The sequence below is a fragment of the Staurois parvus genome, unplaced genomic scaffold, assembly GCF_062004578.1.
Source record: "Staurois parvus isolate SC_StPar_1 unplaced genomic scaffold, SC_StPar_1.0 ptg000463l, whole genome shotgun sequence".
NCBI classification, from domain to species: Eukaryota; Metazoa; Chordata; class Amphibia; order Anura; family Ranidae; genus Staurois; species Staurois parvus.
In genome coordinates, this window is record NW_028318259.1 from 2,440,717 (window position 1) to 2,464,110 (window position 23,394).

General features: G+C 41.8%; 1 protein-coding gene across 1 annotated transcript; it reads right to left on the reverse strand.

Moving 5' to 3' along the window:
• Window positions 1–857: 857 nt before the first annotated feature.
• On the reverse strand, window positions 858–20,007 carry LOC149452819 (ephrin-B3-like; the record flags this gene model as incomplete). Its single annotated transcript, XM_089688975.1, has 3 exons — window positions 858–3,918; window positions 11,600–11,698; window positions 19,915–20,007. Coding segments are annotated over 3 exons (581 nt in total), but the record flags the coding sequence as incomplete, so codon positions are not given.
• Between the last annotated feature and the right edge of the window lie 3,387 nt (window positions 20,008–23,394).

Below are 23,394 nucleotides of genomic sequence, written 5' to 3' on the forward strand. Positions count from 1 at the left end.
GATGGGCAGAACCTCATCATAAATGATGAAAGGAGACATCAACTCATTCTTCAACACAACACCAAGAAAACCACCAGGCCCATATATATAAGCGGTCTAGGCTTACTAAAATACTCATTCTTTTTCCAAACGTTTAAATGAATTGAAAATTTGCTATTGGGTGAAAAAAAAATAGGTAAGATCAACTTAATTCACCAGATTTGCACTAATTTTGGATTGGCTTTGGATGGAGCAGAACCTCATCATAAATAATGAAAGGGGACATCAACTCATTCTTCAACACAACACCAACAAGACCACCGGGCCCATATATATTAGATATCTAGGCTTGCTAAAATACTCATTCTTTTTCCAAAGGTTGAAATTAATTGAAAATTTGCTATTAGGTAAAAAAAAAATAGGTAAGATAAACCTAATTCACCAGATTTGCTCTAATTTTGGATTGGCTTTGAATGGGGCAGAAACTCATCATAAATGATGAAAGGGGACATCAACTCATTCTTCAACACAACACCAACAAGATCACCAGGACCATATCTATTAGATATCTAGGCTTGCTAAAATACTCATTCTTTTTCCAAAGGTTGAAATGAATTGAAAATTTGCTATTGGGTAAAAAAAATAGGTAAGATCAACCTAATTCACCAGATTTGCTCTAATTTTGGATTGGCTTTGAATGGGGCAGAACCTCATCATAAATGATGAAAGGGGACATCAACTCATTCTTCAACACAACACCAACAAGACCACCGGGCCCATATATATTAGATATCTAGGCTTGCTAAAATACTCACTCTTTTCCCAAGCGTTGAAATTAATTGAAAAATGGTTATTAGGTAATAAAAAAATAGGTGGGGTCAACATAATTCACCAGATTTATTCTATTTGTGGATTGACTTACACAGCTTTGGATGGGACAGAACCTCACCATAAATGATAGAGGGGGACATCATCTCATCCATGAACACAACACCAACAAGACCACCAAGCCAACATTTATTAGCGATCTAGGTTTGCTAAAATGCTCATTTCGTTCACAAGCTCCTGCTCACACGTAAAAGGTGCATTTATAAAATTTCCAATAATCAATTTGTTGGTTGCGTTCTAATTCTCCTTTGCATTTAGGAAAACCCATTTCACATTTAATGACCTTCGGCATCATCTGAATTGGCACAACTGGAAAACCTGGGGTTTGGTACATTTTTCTCATATCTATAACATACGTCGTAATGGCGTTTGAGTGCAGGAGTAAACATCTGGCGCACTTTACATGAAGACATTAGCCCTAACGCCGTCTTTGCGTGTGCCCTTTGCAAGTGCTGGTAATAATCAAAGGCAAAGTTCACAAACATGCTACATATAGATTTTTCCGGGACAACCGTTACCTGTCCAATCTTATCAAACACGCTTGATGTTTGCAAAAGATCCCACCGTTTCTGGCCTCCCTCCACCCAGCGTTACAAATAAAAGAAAAGAGCAATCTAAAAAAAAAACGCAATTCTATAAATGGCACAAGAGATTAGGCCCCATACATCGAGGGGCGAAGGCTACATCAAATAGATTATTCCCTATCTAAAACTGGCTTTAATGAAAAGGGCTTTAAGCCCGAGCCTGTCCCTCTTATCCCCCCCCCCCCTGCAGCAAGAACCACGCCGAGACACCGAAATCCGAGGGAGACCTGTCACTTCCTATCACAATAGTTCATGAGAGCGCAAACAAAAGAAGCTTTATTGAGCAAATGTAACATTTTCTTTAATATATTTTTAACAATAGCCGGCGCGGCTCAGGTTGGCGTGGGAGATGAAAACCCGCTTCTTTTTTTTTTTCACAGACTTGTGATTTCATCTGGGACCGGTGGGGTTGGAGACCGTCGTCAAGTCGAAAAATGGGCCCCCCTACCCGGCACGGCCCATCTTTTATCAAGTGTATTTACTTGTTCAGCTGACATCTTCAAATATCTTTCTAATGTTGAGCCGTAAAAAAAAAAAAAAGAAAAAAAAACTAAATCTCCCCCCTTGGTTTTTTTTTTTTTTATCGCTCATTTTCGTTCTCTGTCTCCCTGGCGACCGACACTTTAATGCCATAGCGGAGCGAGAGAGAGAGAGGCAGACACGAGAAAAAAAAAAAGGGGGGGGGGGAGAGAGACGCTAAGGGAGAGAGTAGTCCCAATCTGTCTCCATGGCAACGAGGCCTAGCTTAATTACGCTCCGTTTTCTCTGCCTCTTCATCCCCCCCACCACCCCTGTTCTTCTCTCCCGTGCCCCCAGCCGAGGTGCCATATTTTAACATGTCCCAGCGCGCACACCGTCGGGGCCCAATCTCTCTGCGTGGGGTTCTTGTTTTCTCATCTCCTTATACAACCTGGCTATTTTACTTGGGATTTCGCTCACGGTGGGGGGAAAAAAAAAAAAAGAGGACAAAAAAAGGACTCACGGTGGGTAACGGTGACACAGGACAACAACGACGGCGGTTCAGAATGAGAAGCGTAACCAGCGGGGCGCTCCTTTGCCTATTTTCACAAGGCAGAAGGGACGAATACATCAAATGTTGTCTGTCAAGGAGGGGTAAATCTCGGTTTGAAGTCGTTAATTCAAAGAACATGACTTGACTTTTGTGCAAACATCAGTAGGGGAAAGGGGGCAGAGATGGTATAGGCTATTGTTTAAGGCTTTGGGCTGGAGATTAAAAAAAAAAAAAGAGAATTAAAAAGAAAAAAAAAATTACACACACACACACATACACCACACAAATCAGAGTGGCAGCCATTTTGTCTCCATGGCAGCTAACGTTTTTGTTCCTTCGTCTGTGCCGCATGAGGCGCCGTTGACTGGAGCACAATGCAGTTCGTGGGGGCAGCTTTGCTGCCTTTGGTCCCTGTCTCAGGATTAAAGGCTAGATCCACTCGAAACTGGTTTTAAGGAAAAAGATGGATGCTGGTGGAAATTATTCTCTTTTGGTTTAGCTGCCAAGATCTGGCTTTGGCAGAACAATGGCAAAACCAACAGCAAGAGTTAGACCCTTGGTGACCACCATGAGGAGCAAATATCACAAGCTAGGGTGATTCAACAACCAGCAAGCATCCACCCTAAAACCCAAGCTCTTTTAATCTATTAAAACCTTCATAGCCACCATAACATGCTTGCGTCATTGGCAGCAGTTCAACCATTTTTGTTTTTTGGCAACTTTTGGCATGTCCTTCTCGATCAGTGATGCTGTTCGCTGGTCAAGTGCAATGGTTTGTGTTCAGGGTCCGCACTGGTGGCAACAGTCTGGAGCAGCCCGAGTCTATCCGCTCTATGCCCTTCGTTGTCTCCGACCGCATCTCGGGGAGTACGAAAGAAGGCATGCGGACGTGAAGTGCACACACAAAGGGGGCTTGGCCAGGCAACTATCACTTTCGAATATGTCCTCCGTCCCTCCTACTCTGAGCCCCCAGCCTCCGTCAAAAAAAAAAAAAAGAAAAAAGAAAGAACAAAAAAAAATTAAAGGAAAAATAAACTAGGAGAAGAAGTCGCAGATGGTGGGACTTTCATACTTTGTAATAGATATTGGCGGGGCTCTGGCTAGCCATGTCCTGTACAATGTACACCGGGTGTCCATAGTCACCGCTGACCTTCTCGTAGTGGGGACAGAAGGCGCCACCTTCTGAAGGCCTCAGTGGCATGATGATGTCGCTGGGCTCGTGCCCATTGTTGTTACCCCCTCCTCTTTTAGGGGAGGTAATGGAGCCCAGTGATAGGGGAGGATGCCGCGTGTCACTGTGCTTGGCTTGCCGGCGTCTGTGGCAGGCCCATCCAACCACGCCGAACACCAACAGGAGCAGGACAGCGCCTCCTGCTGCCCCAGCCACTAGAGGAACGTGGGAATTAGGAAGGGGGCCGTTTTCTCCTGTCTTGGTGGCATTGCCAGATGTGTCTCCTACAACAAGAAGAAAAACATTGTAGGAATTAAACTGTTCGCTATGGCATAGAGTTGAACATATATAAGTTGCATGTCAAATTCAGTACAAGAACATGTATGTGTGGTGGCAAAGGCAAGGATGCAGAACTGAATTCCCTGTGCTGTTAATGCATGATGTAGGATGGGTTGCCTCGCTGCCCCAATTCTCTGCCCACTTGCTCCAGGTACCCACAGTTGGCACTGAAAATATGTGTCCCAGTGCTTGCTTCCTAGCAGCTAGAAGGTAGTTGCACATGCATGGTGTGGTTTTCCTTGAGCAGATGGGGTGGACCATGGCAATGTTGGAGCATGGCATGACAGCAGTATCTGTTAGAGCATATATAAAGCTGCGGCCTGCTGGTTGCCAGCCACTGATCTGAAGCGTGTGGCGAGGTGGTGCCATATCTTCCCCCACAACTTCCCCCCCTGCCCAATACCACCAATGCGCCCAGGGCATCTGCACCTCCTGCCCATCCCTTGTTCCAGCCTATGTCCTATGTCTCATGTTGGTGTTAGGGAACAAAAGCACACCTTGCAGATAACAAATACAGAAGGGATCTATGAGTCTGTGCTCCTCCTGCAGGGTGATACAGACAGAAGGGGCTATGAGTCTGTCCTCCTCCTGCAGGGTGACACAGACAGAAGGGGTCTATGAGTCTGTCCTCCTCCTGCAGGGTGATACAGACAAAAGGGGGCTATATGAGCCTGTCTTCCTCCTGCAGGGTGATACAGGCAGAAGGGGTCTATGACTCTGTCCCTCCTCCTGCAGGGTGACACCAATGGAAGAGGACTATGAATCAGTCCCTCCTTCTGTAGGGTGACACCGATAGAAGGGAGCTATGACTCTGTCCCTCCTCCTGCAGGGTGACACCGGTCTCCACCTTCCATCATGTGTGTGGTCACAGAACCCCTGCGGTGCTCATATATTGTACTCGCCTCTCTCTCACTTGCCTCCAGGGCATATCAGCCGGATTTAAATAAACAGCTTTAATTAAGTCTAATTAAAAAGATCGAATCTGCACTTTAACTAGCGGAACGCATTAAATCAGCAAGATGCCGAGGGTGGCGGGAGGACGGGGCGGAGGGGCCGAGCTGTCCTAGAGCTTCCAGACGTAATATGTTGTCTCATTTCTCCTCTCTCATCCCCGCTGTCTCCCTTCTGTCCAAATTGCTGAGTTTATTAAAGGAGATCTTTCATAGTGACAGCTCAGTGACTCCCAGTACAGTGCTATAGAAAGCCGCTGTGCCACCATCACCCCACTTATTTCCACCCCGTATTCATCTGCAGTGTCTGTTAACCCTCCCCTGCCCGCAATTAACTGCAGTACAGCATCCTTCCTGTTGTCCAGCTGTAGGACCCTTGTGTACAATAAACAGACGTGTTCTGCACTTATATGTGTCCATTTTTTTTACAACTGCCATTCTGTGGCAGCTGGAAGACTTGAAGAAAGAAAGATGACGTATCATCTGATCTATAATGCACCGCCATCATGGACTACTACATCACCTTGGCTGTTTTGGTGTGGACATTTTCAAGGTATTTTGGAAGTGTCGTGTTTAAGGCCTGCTCTTGTGAGAAGGAAACGTAGACGCGGTCTTAGGGTTGGGGACAGGAATTTATGGTAGTGGTGACGTCCTCTTTTTACATCATTTTTTTCAATGTTTCCAGTGACCATAGTTTGGACCTCATCAGTTTTGGCCCAGCTACGCTCTGGGCTCTAGGCTCTTAGGAGTTTTCTCCAGTTTAGCTTCCAACTGGCTGACACAGACTTGGTCTTGGGGGGGGGGGGGGAGGAGGGAGAATTTATGGTAGTGGTGACGTCCTCTTTTTACATAATTTTTGCAATGTTTCCAGTGACCATAGTTTGGAACTCATCAGATTTGGCCCAGCTTTGCTCTGGGCTCTAGGCTCTTAGGAGTTTCCTCCAGTTCAGCTTCCAACTGGCTGACACAGACTTGGTCTGGGGGGGGGGGGAGGGAAAATTTATGGTAGTGGTGACGTCCTCTTTTTACATCATTTTTTTCAATGTTTCCAGTGACCATAGTTTGGACCTCATCAGATTTGGCCCAGCTACGCTCTGGGCTCTAGGCTCTTAGGAGTTTTCTCCAGTTTAGCTTCCAACTGGCTGAATACAGACTTGGTCTTGGGGGGGGAGGTGGGAGAATTTATGGTAGTGGTGATGTCCACTTTTTACATCATTTTTGCAATGTTTCCAGTGACCATAGTTTGGACCTCATCAAATTTGGCCCAGCTACGCTCTGGGCTCTAGGCTCTTAGAAGTTTTCTCCAGTTTAGCTTCCAACTGGCTGACACAGACTTGGTCTTGGGGGGGAGGTGGGAGAATTTATGGTAGTGGTGATGTCCTCTTTTTACATTATTTTTGCAATGTTTCCAGTGACCATAGTTTGGACCTCATCAGTTTTGGCCCAGCTACGCTCTGGGCTCTAGGCTCTTAGGACTTTTCTCCAGTTTAGCTTCCAACTGGCTGACACAGACTTGGTCTGGGGGGGGGGGGGGGGAGGGAAAATTTATGGTAGTGGTGACGTCCTCTTTTTACATAATTTTTTTCAATGTTTCCAGTGACCATAGTTTGGACCTCATCAGATTTGACCCAGCTACGCTCTGGGCTCTAGGCTCTTAGAAGTTTTCTCCAGTTTAGCTTCCAACTGGCTGACACAGACTTGGTCTTGGGGGGGAGGAGGGACAATTTATGGTATTGATGACTTCAACCTTTTAACATAAATTTTTTCTAATGTTTCCAGTCACCATTTGGTGTGTTTTGGTGTGGACATTTTCAAGGTATTTTGGAAGTGTCATGTTTAAGGCCTGCTCTTGTGAGAAGGAAACGTAGACGTGGTCTTAGGGTTGGGGACAGGAATTTATGGTAGTGGTGACGTCCTCTTTTTACATCATTTTTTTCAATGTTTCCAGTGACCATAGTTTGGACCTCATCAGATTTGGCCCAGCTACGCTCTCGGCTCTTAGGAGTTTCCTCCAGTTCAGCTTCCAACTGGCTGACACAGACTTGGTCTTGGGGGGGAGGTGGGAGAATTTATGGTAGTGGTGATGTCCTCTTTTTATATAATTTTTGCAATGTTTCCAGTGACCATAGTTTGGAACTCATCAGATTTGGCCCAGCTACGCTCTGGGCTCTAGGCTCTTAGGAGTTTCCTCCAGTTTAGCTTCCAACTGGCTGACACAGACTTGGTCTTGGGGGGAGAGGAGGGAGAATTTATGGTAGTGGTGACGTCCTCTTTTTACATAATGTTTCTCAATGTTTCCAGTGACCATAGTTTGGACCTCATCAGATTTGGCCCAGCTACGCTCTGGGCTCTTAGGAGTTTCCTCCAGTTCAGCTTCCAACTGGCTGACACAGACTTGGTCTTGGGGGGGAGAATTTATGGTATTGGTGACTTCAACCTTTTAACATAAATTTTTTCTAATGTTTCCAGTCACCATTTGGTGTGTTTTGGTGTGGACATTTTCAAGGTGTTTTGGAAGTATCGTGTTTAAGGCCTGCTCTTGTGAGAAGGAAACGTAGACATGGTCTTAGGGTTGGGGACAGGAATTTATGGTATTGGTGACTTCAACCTTTTAACATAATTTTTTTCTAATGTTTCCAGTCACCATAGCTTGGAACTCTCCAGATTTGGCCTGGCTTGACTCTGGCTTTTCATTTTGAATACCGGGGCTCTGGGCTGTTGGGAGTTTCCGCCAGCTCAGTTGCCAGTTGGCTAATGTGAATTTGGTCTGGGGGGGGGCAAGAATTTATAGTAGTGGTGACTTTACCATTCAAAAAAGAAAACTTTTGCAATGTTTCCAGTCACCATAGCTTGGAACTGGCCTGGCTTGATTCTGGCTTTTCATTTTGAATACTACGGCTCTGGGCTGTCGGGAGTTTTCCACCAGCTCAGTTGCCAATGGGCCAATATAAACTTGGTCTGGGGGCGGCAAGAATTTATGGTAGTGGTGACTTTACCATTTAAAAAAATTTTTTTTTGAATTGTTTCCAGTCACCATAGCTTGGAACTCTCCAGATTTGGCCTGGCTTGACTCTTGCTTTTCATTTTGAATACCGGGGCTCGGGGCGGTTGGGAGTTTTCCACTAGCTCAGCTGCTTATTGGCTGATATAGACTTGGTCTAGGAGGGGGGTGGGGGGTGTCAGTGGAAACAAGAATTTATGGTAGTGGTGACTGTACCATTTCTTTTAAACAATGTTTTGCAATTTATCCAGCATTGAACTCTCTAGACTTGGCCTGCCTGGTTATTCTTTCTGAATACTGGGGCTCAAGCTCAACTGCCAACCGGCTCTCGTAGATTTGGTCGGGGGGGGGGTTTGGTAGTGGTGGCTTTACCCTTCTTACACAATTGTTTTCTAATGTTTGCATTCACCATAGCTTGGAACTCTCCAGATCTGGCCCCACTTGACTCCGGCTTTTCATTTTGAATACTGGGGCTCTGGGCTGTTGGGAGTTTCCACCAGCTCAACTGCTAATTGGCTGACATAGACTTGGTCTAGGACAGGGGCAGACTGACCATTTGGAAACTCGGGCACTGCCCGAGGGCCCGGGGTCAGTAGGGGGCCCCATGAGATGCCCCTGGTACCTTTTTCATAGGCTTTTTTGAGTGTGGGTGAGGACACAGGGGCCCCATGATCCCCTATTGCCCGGGGGCCCCATGAGTTGTCAGTCCGCCCCTGGTCTAGGAGGATGGGGGTGGAAACAAAAATTTATGGTAGTGGTGACTTTGCCATTTTTTTAACAATTTTTTGCAATGTTTCCAGTCATCCTAGCTTGGAACTCTCCAGATTTGGCCTGCCTGGACTCTGGCAATTCATTCTGAATACTGGGGCTCTGGACTCTCAGAAGTTTCCACTAGCTCAACTGCCAACTGGCTGACATAGACTTGGTCTTGAGGGGAGAATTGGCAGATCCTCGGAGCGCAATACCGGTCCCCGCCACTTCTGCTCCTCTACACGCTAGCGATCTTGTGAATGGACTGAATCATGTAAACATGTTGTTGCCCATCTATAGTAACAGTTTCCCATTTGCTACCCATGTTTTATGATGATTGCCTGTTTGTTGCCCCTGTATAGTAACAGTTGCCCATCACTGCTCATGTATTATTATTATTATAGAAGATTTATTTAAAGCAGAAATCCGGGCAAAAACATTTTTGAACCATGCAGTGTGGCTGTGCCCACAGGGCATGGGCTAACTGCTCATTTTTGTCTAGGGGTGATAACAGGGAAGATATACTTATGAAATCCGCAGATCCTCGGGGCGCAAGACTGGTCCCTGCCACTTCTGCTCCTCTGCACGCTAGCGATCTTGTGAATGGACCGAATCGCGCAGTGGAGCTGTGCCTGCACGGCATGGTCCAACTGCTCGTTTTTGTCTAGGGGTGATAACAGTGAAGATATACTTACCGAATACGCTGATCTGGTCCCCGCGGCTTCTGCCCCCCTGCACACTAGTCTTGTGAATGGACTGTTCCTGATGTCATCATGCCCCTAAACAGGAACAGTCCACCACTGGATGTGGGGGACAGTGGTGTATTTAGGTTTTGTGCTGCCCTAGGCAACATAAAAATCGTCTGCCTCCACGGAAATGGGCCAACACCTACCCCTCTTCCCCTTCCTGCGGAGAGAGCCTGACATTGACCAACACCCCTCCCAGTGGGGAAATCCTTCCTCTACGCCCCCCCAGCGACAGAAAGAAAGACACTCATCTTCACACCTCCAGACATTCCCGGGAACGAGAGCCAGGCTCTGCATACACCATCAAGCAGCCCCTCTCAGATCCCACGTGGTTCCCATGGTACGCGTGTCCCTTCTTCCACCCCTTTTTCCTGTGGGAGTTGCTGCCCCCCTAAAAAAATGCTGCCCTAGGCAAGTGCCTTGTTAGCCTTGTAGCAAATACACCCCTAATGGGGGAGCGTGGTTTTCCGGAGGATCTGAGGACAGGGTAAATATAGCTCTTCCCAAAATTCCCGCACTGCAGGGGGAAAAAAAAATTGACATGGAGTTCTGCTCTAAGGCCACCAGTTTGCACAACACTTTACAATATAACGGGAGACAGAACAGTTGCAATACAAATCAATACAATTCTCCCATCCTCTGGAACTCCCTATCCCAATCTGTTCGGCTGTCTCCCACTCTGGTCCACTTTTAGGTGTTTCCTGAAAACCCTGTCTCTTCAGAGAAGCCTTTCCCACCCCCCACCTGACAACTGTACTTTATATTCTCCATCCGCTCATCCCCCACAATTTGTTGCTCATGTGTCCTTGCCCAAACTAAAAAAAAGCCTATGAAAAAGGTACCAGGGGCATCTCATGGGGCCCCCTACTGACCCCGGGCCCTCGGGCAGTGCCCGAGTTTCCAAATGTTCAGTTGCCCATTTGCTGCTTGAATATTTCTGAATAGCAGGATATAAAATGACACAGGCTGTTCACAGCACATTAATAAAATGTGGAAAACCAACCTATCTGCCTCTAGCAGGCTGCATGTGCAAATATACATATTTATAGGCAATAATTAATATTTCCCTGACTTAAAAAAAATACTTTTAACAACTCCAGGACTAGTAACATCAAAAGTCGCTATACGCTAGACATGTGCAGAATGAAAAAAAAATAATTTTTCAATTTTGTTTTGTTAAACTCATTTAATTCACTTTTGGAATTTGATTCTTTTAGTTTACGAATTCGATTCTGTTCTATTCAAATTCAAGTCGACCGAATTCGAATTGGCGTTCGAATTCTAATTTATTCATTTGAAATTTGATTTATTTGAAATTTCTAATTTTGGAAGATGGTTATATTTTTATCTAATCTATTTTATTCTATTCTATTTTATTGTTTTTTTTCTATTCTATTGTTTTCTATTCTATTCTTTTATTTTTTTTTATTTATTATTTTCTATTCTTTTCTATTCTAATCTATTTGAATGTATTCTAATTGAAATTTGAATTTCAGAAGATAGTTATATTTTTTCTATATTATTTTATTCTATTCTATTGAATTTTATTCTATTGTTTTTCTATTCCATTCTATTCTGATTTGATTCTTTTCTATTCTATGCTATTTGAATTCCAATTCATTCTATTCGAAATCTAAATTATTTTAAATTCAATTTCTAAAAGATGGTTATATATTTTCTACTGTATTTTATTCTATTCTATTGTTTTTTCTATTCTATTGTTTTCTGTCTATTGTCTTATTTTGTATTTTTTTTCTATTCTAATCTATGTGAATGTATTCTAATTGAAATATGAATTTCTGAAGACAATTACATTCTTTTATTTTATTCTATTCTATTGGGGTTTTTTGCTATTTTTATTTCATTCTATTTGGGTTTTTTTAGCTATATTTATTCTATTCTTTTTTTTGTTTTTCTATTCTAATGTATTCTATTCTACTTATTTTTCTATTCTAATCTTTTCTATTCTGTTCTTTTACTGTCTGTTCTATTCTAATCTATTTTTTATGTTCTCTTCTATTCTTTTTGTAACGGATTCAAATCTGAATTTCGGCCGAATTTCATTTAGTAATTTCAGATTCGTTACTATTGTAATTCATAAATTTGGAGACATCTGAATAACTAAACATGCGTAACAAAATGAACCGCATACGTCTACTATACACCCTCTTAAACGTACCTGCGAAATTAGGGGAGTCCGGGTTTGGTGCAGATGGAGAAAGACTTGAATCTTTATCTCTAAGTGAAGGCCTCCGTGGGTGAGTCCCTCCATCCTGACCTGCGAGGGGGAGGAGTTTATAGAGATGGGTTAGCAACAGCCGTAAAGGAGATATAGGTGGTTATATGAGAAGGCAACACCCACATGGAAGAAAAATATATTTGAAATATATTTAAAAATATTCTTCCTAAATATATTGCCATATATTAGAAATGCTACAATTTTGGCCATATTAAATGTATTTCAATATATATATATATTGGAAGTTTGGCTTTAAGGCCAGCAATGCCTTTATTGCACATATGGAAGAAAAATATATTTTAAAAAATATTCTTACCAAATATATTGCCAAATATTTGATATGCTACAATTTTGGGCATATTCAATATATTTAAAAATATATTTCAATAAATAAATATATATATATATATATATATATATATATATATATATATATACACTGCATGTTGAAATGCGTTTTTATTACAAAATATATGAAAAATATTTTTAAAAATACATTTCAAATATACTGTATGTCTTTAAACATACAAATCTATATTTTTGGAATGCATTTACAAATATATGTTAAAATGACTTTTTTATATGTTAAAAAAAATCTGAAGGATATATTTAAAAAATAGATATTTTTAAAAATATATATATTTTTTTAATATATTCTTCAGGTTTTTTTAACATATAAAAGTCATTTTAACATATATTTTTACATATACTGTACTTGTAAATGCATTCCAAAAATGTAGATTTTGTTTTTTTAAAGACATACAGTATATTTTAAAATGTATTTTTAAAAATATTTCTCATATATGTTGGAATAAAAACACATTTCAACATGCAGTGTCTCTCTCTCTCTCTCTCTCTCTCTCTCTCTCTCTCCATATATATATATATATATATATATATAGATAGATAGATAGATATTGATTGAAATATATTTTTAAATATATTGAATATGGCCAATGACGGTTATACTGACACGTGTCAAAGTTGTAAAATTGTGCTTAGGCATTTAGATTTGTTTTACCCTGAGGCGTGAAGGGGTTAACATATATTTTTACATATATTTGTAAATGCATTCTAAAAATGTAGATTTGTATTTTTAAAGACATACGGTATATTTTAAATGTATTTTTAAAAATATTTTTCATAAATTTTGTAATAAAAACGCATTTCAACATGCAGTATATATATATATGTATATGTATAGATGTATATATATTTATTGAAATATATTTTTAAATATATTGAATATGGCCAAAATTGTAGCATTTCAAATATTTGGCGATATAGCACTGACACTGTAGTAGGGGCAGACTGACAGCTCATGGAGCCCCCGGGCAATAGGGGATCATAGGCCTCTGTGTCCTCGCCCACACTCAAACCACACACAGAAAAGCCTATGAAAGGTACCAGGGGCATCTCATGGGGCCCCCCACTGACCCCGGGCCCTCGGGCAGTACCCGAGTGCCTGAATGGTCAGTCCGCCCCTGCACTGTACTAAAGACACTGGACAGAAAGGGGTTAGCATGTGGGGCGATCAAAGGGTTACCTGTGTGCTGTGTGTGTGGGTTTTTCTGTGTGCTGTTTTACTCGGGAGACATGCTGCTGTGCAGAGAGATACAAAGCAGCATGTCCATGCTGACAGGAGAGAGATCTGTGTTGTTTACACACAGATCTCTCCCCTCTCAGCCCTGCCAGCGATCACTGGGAATCCCCAGCCGGGACCCAGTGATTGACATCCCCAGCAGCCAATAGCGGCATGTGTGCCCCCTACCTGGCAATGCAAATCACATATATAGATGTGATTTTGTGCAGCCGTGCCGCCCTGTAACAGTACTTCTGCTATAGGGCAGAGGGCAAGTGGTTAATGCGTGTTGGTGTCTTAAAACAAGCAGACCAATTTTTTCAGCCAATCCACACACCGCACCATGAAAGCCAATGGCAAAGCTGTGTACATGCCGTCATCTACACACACACGGGGGGGGCCCAAAAGTAAATCTAAAGCCAAACTTACTTTAGGTTTTGGAGTTAGGGGAAAATTAGAACCTCTGTTGTGTGTTTATTACTTTCTAGGGAGATTTACTCTGTCTATTTGTCCAGGTGACTAGGGCAGAAAGTGAGGGAAAAACCCAAAATGTGTCACCAGAACAGGAATTGAGGGGACATTTTCTAATGGGGACACCAGTTCTGGTGATACATGTAAGGAATAAATAAAGCTGCCCTAGAGGTGCACGTATCTGTAGCAGCCTACAAGTCCTGGCTGCCACGCCTAGCATTTTCCTCAATAAATGCAAAGCATTCTCTGATTGGATGAGGTGGAGAGCATGACATCACCGCACCGCCTCTCCCCCTCATCCAATCAGAGAACGCCATGCATTCATTGCAAAAAATGCAAGACGTTCTGTGAATAGCGCCCATGACAAGCGAGAGAACTCATGTGTTCACTATGCAGCAGGGCAGCAGCTTGGGCATGAAACCCGGAAGATGGCAGTGATCACTGTAGTAGCTGTGACTACTACCGTGGTTTCCAGATTCCACAGGGATCCCAAAGGCATGGCATATACATACTTAGGAAAACAAAAAAAGAAAGCGCCAATCAACAGTATCAATCCTCTCCAGCAGCAAACCTTTAACCCAAAATATTGGTAAAATATAAAAAATCAGCAATTGGAATGCGCTAAAATATATCAAAATTAATATCACAAATATGTGTATAAAAGTCCCAACATTCTAAATACAAAAAACTTTTCAGTGAAAATAATCCATAAATTTCGTGCATATAAGTGTATAGAAGAAATGTCCAACACCCCAAAACAAAAAATTTTCTTCTTTAAACATGTAATTCCACCGTGCTTTATCCACCACCAAATGAATGGAATAAACTCACCAGAGCTCAATGCTGATTAGATTATAAATCAGCACAAGCGCGTTTGCTCTGGGAGCGATGAATAAGTAGATCATGAAGCAGCACTCTATAGTATAGACACTTCCAGATAGCAGGAACAATACTCTGCAGTGATATTGAGGTATAGCCAAGACTCCTTATAAAACGATCATCCTCCAAATGTATAGTAACATCACTCAAAAATAAAGAAAAGGCATGATGGTGCAGCAAGTAAGAACCATTAAAACTTTTATTTCAATCGCATCCTACTCACAAAATAAAGTGTCCACCTGACACTGGTATAGCAAACGATCAGATATACGGGATGGACGAGCCCCGTTCACCGCGGACACCTCGCCGACAGCTCCAGGGAACGTCCTGACGTCATCCAATAAGCTCCGCCCTACGCGTTTCGTCACTCTGACGTCCTCACGGAGCGCTCCGTGAGGACGTCACAGTGGCGAAACGCGTAGGGCGGAGCTTATTGGATGACGTCAGGACGTTCCCTGGAGCTGTCGGCGAGGTGTCCGCGGTGAACGGGGCTCGTCCATCCCGTATATCTGATCGTTTGCTATACCAGTGTCAGGTGGACACTTTATTTTGTGAGTAGGATGCGATTGAAATAAAAGTTTTAATGGTTCTTACTTGCTGCACCATCATGCCTTTTCTTTATTTTTGAGTGATGTTACTATACATTTGGAGGATGATCGTTTTATAAGGAGTCTTGGCTATACCTCAATATCACTGCAGAGTATTGTTCCTGCTATCTGGAAGTGTCTATACTATAGAGTGCTGCTTCATGATCTACTTACTCATCGCTCCCAGAGCAAATGCGCTTGTGCTGATTTATAATCTAATCAGCATTGAGCTCTGGTGAGTTTATTCCATTCATTTGGTGGTGGATAAAGCACGGTGGAATTACATGTTTAAAGAAGAAAATTTTTTGTTTTGGGGTGTTGGACATTTCTTCTATACACTTATATGCACGAAATTTATGGATTATTTTCACTGAAAAGTTTTTTGTATTTAGAATGTTGGGACTTTTATACACATATTTGTGATATTAATTTTGATATATTTTAGCGCATTCCAATTGCTGATTTTTCATATACATACTTACATTGGTCCAAGCTGTACCAATGTAACTATGCTGTAACATCCATACCTGGAACCAGGAGCGGACTGAACATTTGGAAACTCGGGCACTGCCCGAGGGCCCGGGGGTCAGTAGGGGGCCCCACGAGATGCCCCTGGTACCTTTTTCATAGGCTTTTTTTAGTTTGGACAAGGACACAGGGGCCCCATGATCCCCTATTGCCCGGGGGGCCCCATGAGTTGTCAGTCCGCCCCTGCCTGGAACTTAGAGTAAGTGTCGGGTTCAAGGTTTGGAGCAAGGCTAGGGTTTAGGTTGCAGGGTTAATTTATACAGTTAACCACTTCCAGTCCGGACACTTTCCCCCCCTTCCAGTCCGGACACTTTCACCCCCTTCCAGTCCGGACACTTTCCCCCCCTTCCAGTCCAGACACTTTCCCCCCCTTCCAGTCCAGACACTTTCCCCCCCTTCCAGTCCGGACACTTTCCCCCCCTTCCAGTCCGGACACTCTCCCCCCCTTCCAGTCCAGACACTTTCCCCCCCTTCCTGTCCAGGCCAATTTTCAGCTTTCAGCGCTATCACATTTTGAATGACAATTGCGCGGTCATGCAACACTGTACCCATATGAATTTTTTAGCATTGTTTTGAGACAGATAAAGCTTTATTTTGGTGGTATTTATTCACCACTGGGATTTAAATTTTTTTTGCTATAGAAATGAAAAAGTCCAAAAATTTTGAAAAGAAGTGTTTTTCTTATAAAATTTTGCAAATATATAATCTTTCTTCATAAATCTTGGCCAAAATGTATTCCGTTATCTTTTTAGTAAAAAAAAAAAAATAACTCAAATTAGTTTATAACCAAAAATTATACTTTTTTTTTTACATTTTTATTTTATTTTTTTACATTGTTTATTTTTTTTTTTACATACTGTCACCCTACCAGTATGTGTGCAGGGGGATGAAGATTTTTTTTTTTTTGTTTTTTACACCAATTGCTTTTACACCCATAAAGGCTGTAAAAGCAATCATTTCTCCTTCTCTCTGGCTGCATTCTTGCAGTCATTGAGAAATACTGTGTGAGCTGTGATTGGTCACAGCTTGTCACATGGTACAAGGTTGTTGTGAATAGCCTTGTACCATGTGACCTCTGTGATCATTCACAGATTTCACACATAGTAAGCAGGGGCGGACTGACCATTTGGAAACTCGAGGTCAGTAGGGGGCCCCATGAGATGCCCCTGGTACCTTTTTCATAGGCTTTTTTGAGTTTGGACAAGGACACTGGGACCCCATGATCCCCTATTGCCCAGGGGCCCCATGAGTTGTCAGTCCGCCTCTGGTAGTAAGCAATGATGTCAGAAGTGACATCTTGTTTACTACTCTGCATGTGATCACTGATTGGCCAATCAATGATCACATGACCGGAATCTCGCACAGAGGTCCCGTACGACGATCGGTGTTCCACTGTGCCCGGAGGACACAGCAGGCACCGGATCGCAGTGCTGCGTGCTCCCAGGGAGCGCACACAAGCAGGGGGCGGGAAGGCCATTTATAAATGGCCACCCAACCCTGCACTGCCATCGTCCGGCCATTTATATACATGGGCCGGACGGAAAGTGGTTAAATACACACTAAACGTTAGTTTTTATGGAATCTTTGGAATAAGACTCTGGATTAAGAGTTACATAGTTAGTCTGGCTGAAAAAAGACAAAAGTTCATCCAGTTCAACCATAAAAAAAAAATGTTAAATTCTACACCCACAGTTGATCCAGAGGATGGCAAAAAACCCAGCAAATCATGATCCAATTTGCTCCTGCAGGTGAAAAAATTCCTTCCTGATCCCCCGAGAGGCAATCGGATATTCCCTGGATCAACTTTACCTATAAATGTTATATCCAGTTATATTCTGTGTATCCAAGAAACAATCCAGGACTTTCCTACAGCAATCCACTGAGCTGGCCACAACCAACTCTTGAGGGAGTCTGTTCCACATTCTCACAGCTCTTACTGTGAAGAAACCTTTCCGTGTTTGGAGATTAAATTTCTTTTCCTCCAGACGTAAAGAGCGCCCCCTTGTCCTCTGTGATGACCTCAGGGGGAATAACTCTACACCGAGGTAACTCAAGGATAAAGGTCAGGTTTAGGGGTTAGGTTAGAGTTAGGAATAGGTTTTGGAGTCCAGCTCGTAGGTTTAGGTTTGAAAGTTATCTTTAGATGAAGAATCATTTGTGAGCTTCTGGTCAAGGAAAATGTTAGTTTTTGTGGAATCTTTGGATTGAGACTCTGGATTAAGAGTTAACTCAAGGTCAGGTTTAGGAGTTAGTTTAGATTTTAGGGTTAGGGGTTTTTTTGGGTCCAACTCACACTAATGTTTAGGTTTAGTGGCTTCTTTAGAGTAAAGGTGGTGTTTAGGAATTAGGTCAAGATTTAGGGTCAGGTTTGAGTTAGGTTAGGTTTAAGGGTTACATTTTAGGGTACAACTCTTATTAAGGGTAAGATTTCAAGGTACCTTTAGAGTAAAGCAGAACTTAGGTCAAAACTTTTATTTTCCCATGCAGTGGGGTTGTGCTCGCACTGAATGGGTTAAGTTCTAGTTTTGTTCAGGGGTTTAGGGAAAAGCTATACTTACCCCATTCTCCGATCCACAGGAAAATGGTACTCCCCCATGCCCAGAGGTGGACTGTTCCTGCCATCCTCAGGTCCGGAGCCGGTCTATGCGTGTGATGATGTCAGGAACAGCCTATTCACAAGACCGCTAGTGTGCAGTGGGGGGGGGCAGCAGCCGCAGGGACTAGTCTTGCGCTTGGAGGATCGAAGGATTAGGTAAGTAAATCTTTGCTTTCTGAGCCCCAAGACATAAAAACTAGAATTTTACCCATTCAGTGCTGGCACAGCCCCACTGCATGGGAAATTAACAATTTTGCCCGGATCATTAAAGATCAGGTTGAAGACTTGGTCAAAGTTAAGGGTTAAGATTTTAGAGTTAGGTTTTTGGGGTCCAACTTAGATTAAAGGATAGTCTTCAACTCATGGGGCCCCCGGGCAATAGGGGATCATGGGGCACCTGTGTCCTTGTCCAAACTCAAAAAAGCCTATGAAAAAGGTACCAGGGGCATCTCATGGGGCCCCCTACTGACCCCGGGCCCTCAGGCAGTGCCCGAGTTTCCAAATGGTCAGTCTGCCCCTGGTCTTCAGGGTATCTATAGCTCAAGGTTATATGAGGTGAGATTCGGAGGTTAGATTACACTTTTTGGTTGTGTTTTTGAAGTCCATCGCGTGGGTTGGGATTAGGAAGCAGGTAAAGTTGAAGGTCAGGTTTAGTGGTTAGGTTAAACTTTATGGGTAGGTTTTGGGCTCCAGTTCAAGATTTAGGGTCAGGTTTGTGTTAGGTTCAGGGGCGGACTGACAACGCATGGGGCCCCCGGGCAATAGGGGATCATAGGGCCCCTGTGTCCTTGCCCAAACTCAAAAAAGCCTATGAAAAAGATACCAGGGGCATCTCTTTTTGTCTCTTTAAAGGTCTCTTTAAAGGTATAAAAAATGTGTTTGCAGACATGTACTGTATATATACAGTACAGTGGCTAAATGGTTAGCACTTCCGCCTGGCAGTACTAGGGTTGCTGGTTTGAATCCCGACCACGGCACCACCTGCCTGGAGTTTGCATGTTCTCCCTGTGCCTGCGTGGGTTTCCTTCGGGTACACCGGTTTCCTCCCACACTCCAAAGACATGCTGGTAGATGAATTGGATCCTGTTTGAATATGTATGAATGTGAGTTAGGGACCTTAGATTGTACACCCCTTGAGGGTTAGGGACTGATGTGAATGTACAATATATATGTAAAGTGCTGCGTAAATTGACGGCACTATATAAGTACCTGAAATAAATAAATATATCTTTTTTGGCCTGACATTTACTTAAAAGCTAGGGCATAGCTTCAGAGTGCAGAGCCATTATTCCTCCATGGACCGGCTTCCACCCACCGCAGACGGATGACTATGCAAGGAAAGAATACATTCTGAGATTACCGCTTACAATGCACACCAACAAAGTGCAGTAATCAAAAAGCCAGGGAAAATAATTTTCTCCATTATCTCCCGTCGCTTCTCCCTCCCGCTATCTCTGGATACCTGTCAACTAAAGTGCTGCCTCCTATTATCTATAGTGTGTCGCCATCCCTTTAAGTCGGTCCCTCTTTAATCCCTCACCCTCCCCATACAGTACAATGGCTTTCCCAGCCTCAGCTTATTGCCTGGAGATGCCAGCTGTTCAATACTTACTCTGGCCAACCTTTAAAGTGACCTTCATTCCTTTGGTCTTACAGACACCCCCACTGAGATTCTCCAGTCCCTCCAGCGTACCATCCGACGTGGCTGAAAAATATAAAAGTTAAAGTCAATGAAATAGATTGTTAGAAAAGAACGTTTTATATATATATACAGGCGGACCTCGGTTTACGTAATTTTCAGTTTACCAATGAAAATCCATTGAAAATAATGCCTCGGTTTACGAAATTTTTTCGCAATACGAAGTTTCCCCAGGATGCATGTATATATATTTGATTAATTACCTTGTATTAGATATATTAAAGTTGTTTGGTAATTGAACAGTTTTCCTTTGATATACTTTTAGACTGCGGTAGAAATTTCCTCAAACAATTCCCGGAAGAAGCTCGTGAGGACGAAACATGTAGGGAGTGTACTACATTTACCTAACCAAGTTTGAATCTCAGTTGGTATTCTTAGAATTGAAATTGTTTTTATGTTTTTGTATTTTTTCCTTTCTTGTGTTTTTTTTACCAAAATACGAAATAAAAATTATTTAACTTTTAATGTGTGGTATTTATGTCTATGCACCCTGAAAGCTCCATCTTCTCTATTGATTATTCCCCAGGATGCATTGCGCCTGGGAGGTTTATAGCGCCGGCCCTGTGCCTTTACAGTGCACTTTTTACAGAGTATTGAACAGGTAAAAGACTTTTTTTGACTTTTTTCTGACCTCCGGAATGGATTAATTGGTTTTCAATGCATTTACGAATTTTTTTTAATCATGTTCCTGTACAGTATTTAAGCCTTTAAAGTGCACTTTATAAAAAGAGTTTTGAACAGATAAAACTTTTTTTTACTTTTTTTCTGACCTCCAGAACGGATTAATTGGTTTTCAATGCATTTACAAATTAATTTTTAATCATATCCCTGTACAGTATTTATGCCTTTAAAGTGCACTTTATAAAGATTTTTGAACAGATAGGATTTTTTTTTACTTTTTCCTGACCACCGGAACGGATTCATTGGTTTTCAATGCATTCCTATAGGAAACCGTGTTTCAGTTTATGAATTTTTCGCAATAGGAAACGTCCCGGAGAACGCATTCAATTCGTAAACTGAGGTACGCCTGTATATATATATATACTGTATATATTATTACACAGTGCGGTGTGATCAATACAGGTGATCATTATTGGTTTTCAATGCATGTACGAATTTGTTTTTAATCATGTCCCTGTACAGTATTTATGCCTTTAAAGTGCACTTTATAAAGAGTTTTGAACAGATAAGACTTTTTTTTACTTTTTTCTGACCTCTGGAATGGATTAATTGGTTTTCAATGCATTTATGAATTTGTTTTTAATCATGTCCCTGTACAGTATTTATGCCTTTAAAGTGCACTTTATAAAGAGTTTTGAACAGATAAGACTTTTTTTTACTTTTTATTGACCTCCGGAACGGATTAATTGGTTTTCAATGCATTTACGAATTTGTTTTTAATCATGTCCCTGTACAGTATTTATGCCTTTAAAGTGCACTTTATAATTATTATTATTATTATACAGGATTTATATATTATTATTATTATTATTATACAGGATTTATATATTATTATTATACAGGATTTATATATTATTATTATTATACAGGATTTATATATTATTATTATTATTATTATACAGGATTTATATATTATTATTATTATACAGGATTTATATATTATTATTATACAGGATTTATATATTATTATTATTATTATACAGGATTTATATATTATTATTATTATACAGGATTTATATAGCGCCAACAGTTTGCTCAGCGCTTTACAATATAACGGGAGACAATACAGCAACAATACAGTTCAATACAAGAGGGATAGGAGGACCCTGATCCTTGGAGCTTACAATCTAGGAGAGTTTTGAACAGATGAAACTTTTTTTTACTTTTTTTCTGACCTCCGGAATGGATTAATTGGTTTTCAATGCATTTACAAATTAATTTTTAATCATGTCCCTGTACAGTATTTATGCCTTTAAAGTGCACTTTATAAAGATTTTTGAACAGATAGGACTTTTTTTTACTTTTTTCTGAACTCCGGAACGGATTCATTGGTTTTCAATGCATTCCTATGGGAAACCGCGTTTCAGTTTATGAATTTTTCGTAATACAAAACGCCCTTGGAGAACGCATTCAATTCGTAAACTGAGGTACGCCTGTATATATATATATCAGGGATGGACTGACAACTCATGGGCCCCTGGGCAATAGGGGATCATAGGGCCCCTGTATCCTTGCCCGAATTCAAAAAAGCCTATGAAAAAGGTACCAGGTGCATCTCATGGGGCCCCCTACTGACCCCGGGCCCTCGGGCAGTGCCCGAGTTTCCAAATGGTCAGTCCGCCCCTGATATATATATATACTGTATACATAATTATACAGTGCAGTGTGATCAATACAGGTGATCATTATCGGCGTATACTCACTATTACTGATGGGCTGCATGTTTGAGTCCAACATAAACTGGACTCATACATGGACCGGTTGTGTGTTCAGTGAACACACAAACGATAGAGGTGTTCAGCTGGCTGTTCGCCCGCCGCACCCCAGAATGCGCTGCGCCCTAACAGTGCATTGTGATTGGCCAAAGCATTGCAGGTGCAATCCTTTGGCCAATCACAGGACACGATGAAGTCACAAGGGGTGATGTCATCACCCTATTTAAGAACTGTCATCACGGCGCGGCTGTCAGCTGGCAGGAGCCAGTGTCGAGAGTGCGCTTTTTTTTGGTCGGCGGTGGTATGATTGACATTGGATCTACTTCGGGGGACATTTTTTTAATTTTTATTTTTAATAACGGACTTGTCAAAGACTGCCTCCTGTCATTTTTTACACTACACAATGACTTTTTTTATATGTTAAAAAAAAATCTGAAGAATATATTTAAAAAAAAAATTTTTAAAAAATATATATTTTTAAAATATATTCTTCAGATTTTTTTTAACATGTATAAAAGTAATTTTAACCCCTTGACGCCGACATCACACAAATATGCCGCCTCACGGAACTGGGCTTTTTTCCGTGGGGCCGCATATTTGCGTACCTGCACAGAGACCACGGTGTGACTGAGAGCCCCGTGTCCCGTTCTAAAGATCTGATTGGCTAGCACAGTGATCAGTCACTGTACAGCCCGGCCCCCTTGTTTTTTTCTCTCTCTATGAATGGAGGAGAGGGATACATTGTATCCTTATATACATCCCATTATACATTGTATCATTATATACATCCTATTATACATTGTATCTCCCTAACTCCTGGCATAGAGAGAAAAAAAAATGTTTGAAAAAAAAAGATAAATAAATATTAAAAAATAAAATAAAAAAAAAGAAAAATACCTAGATCAAGGTTTGATCTAGTTCAGTGCCAGGGTTAGTGTTTGGGTCAAGGTCAAAGGTCAGGATTAAAAAAAATTGGTATCAGTGTCAGTTGGTTTCA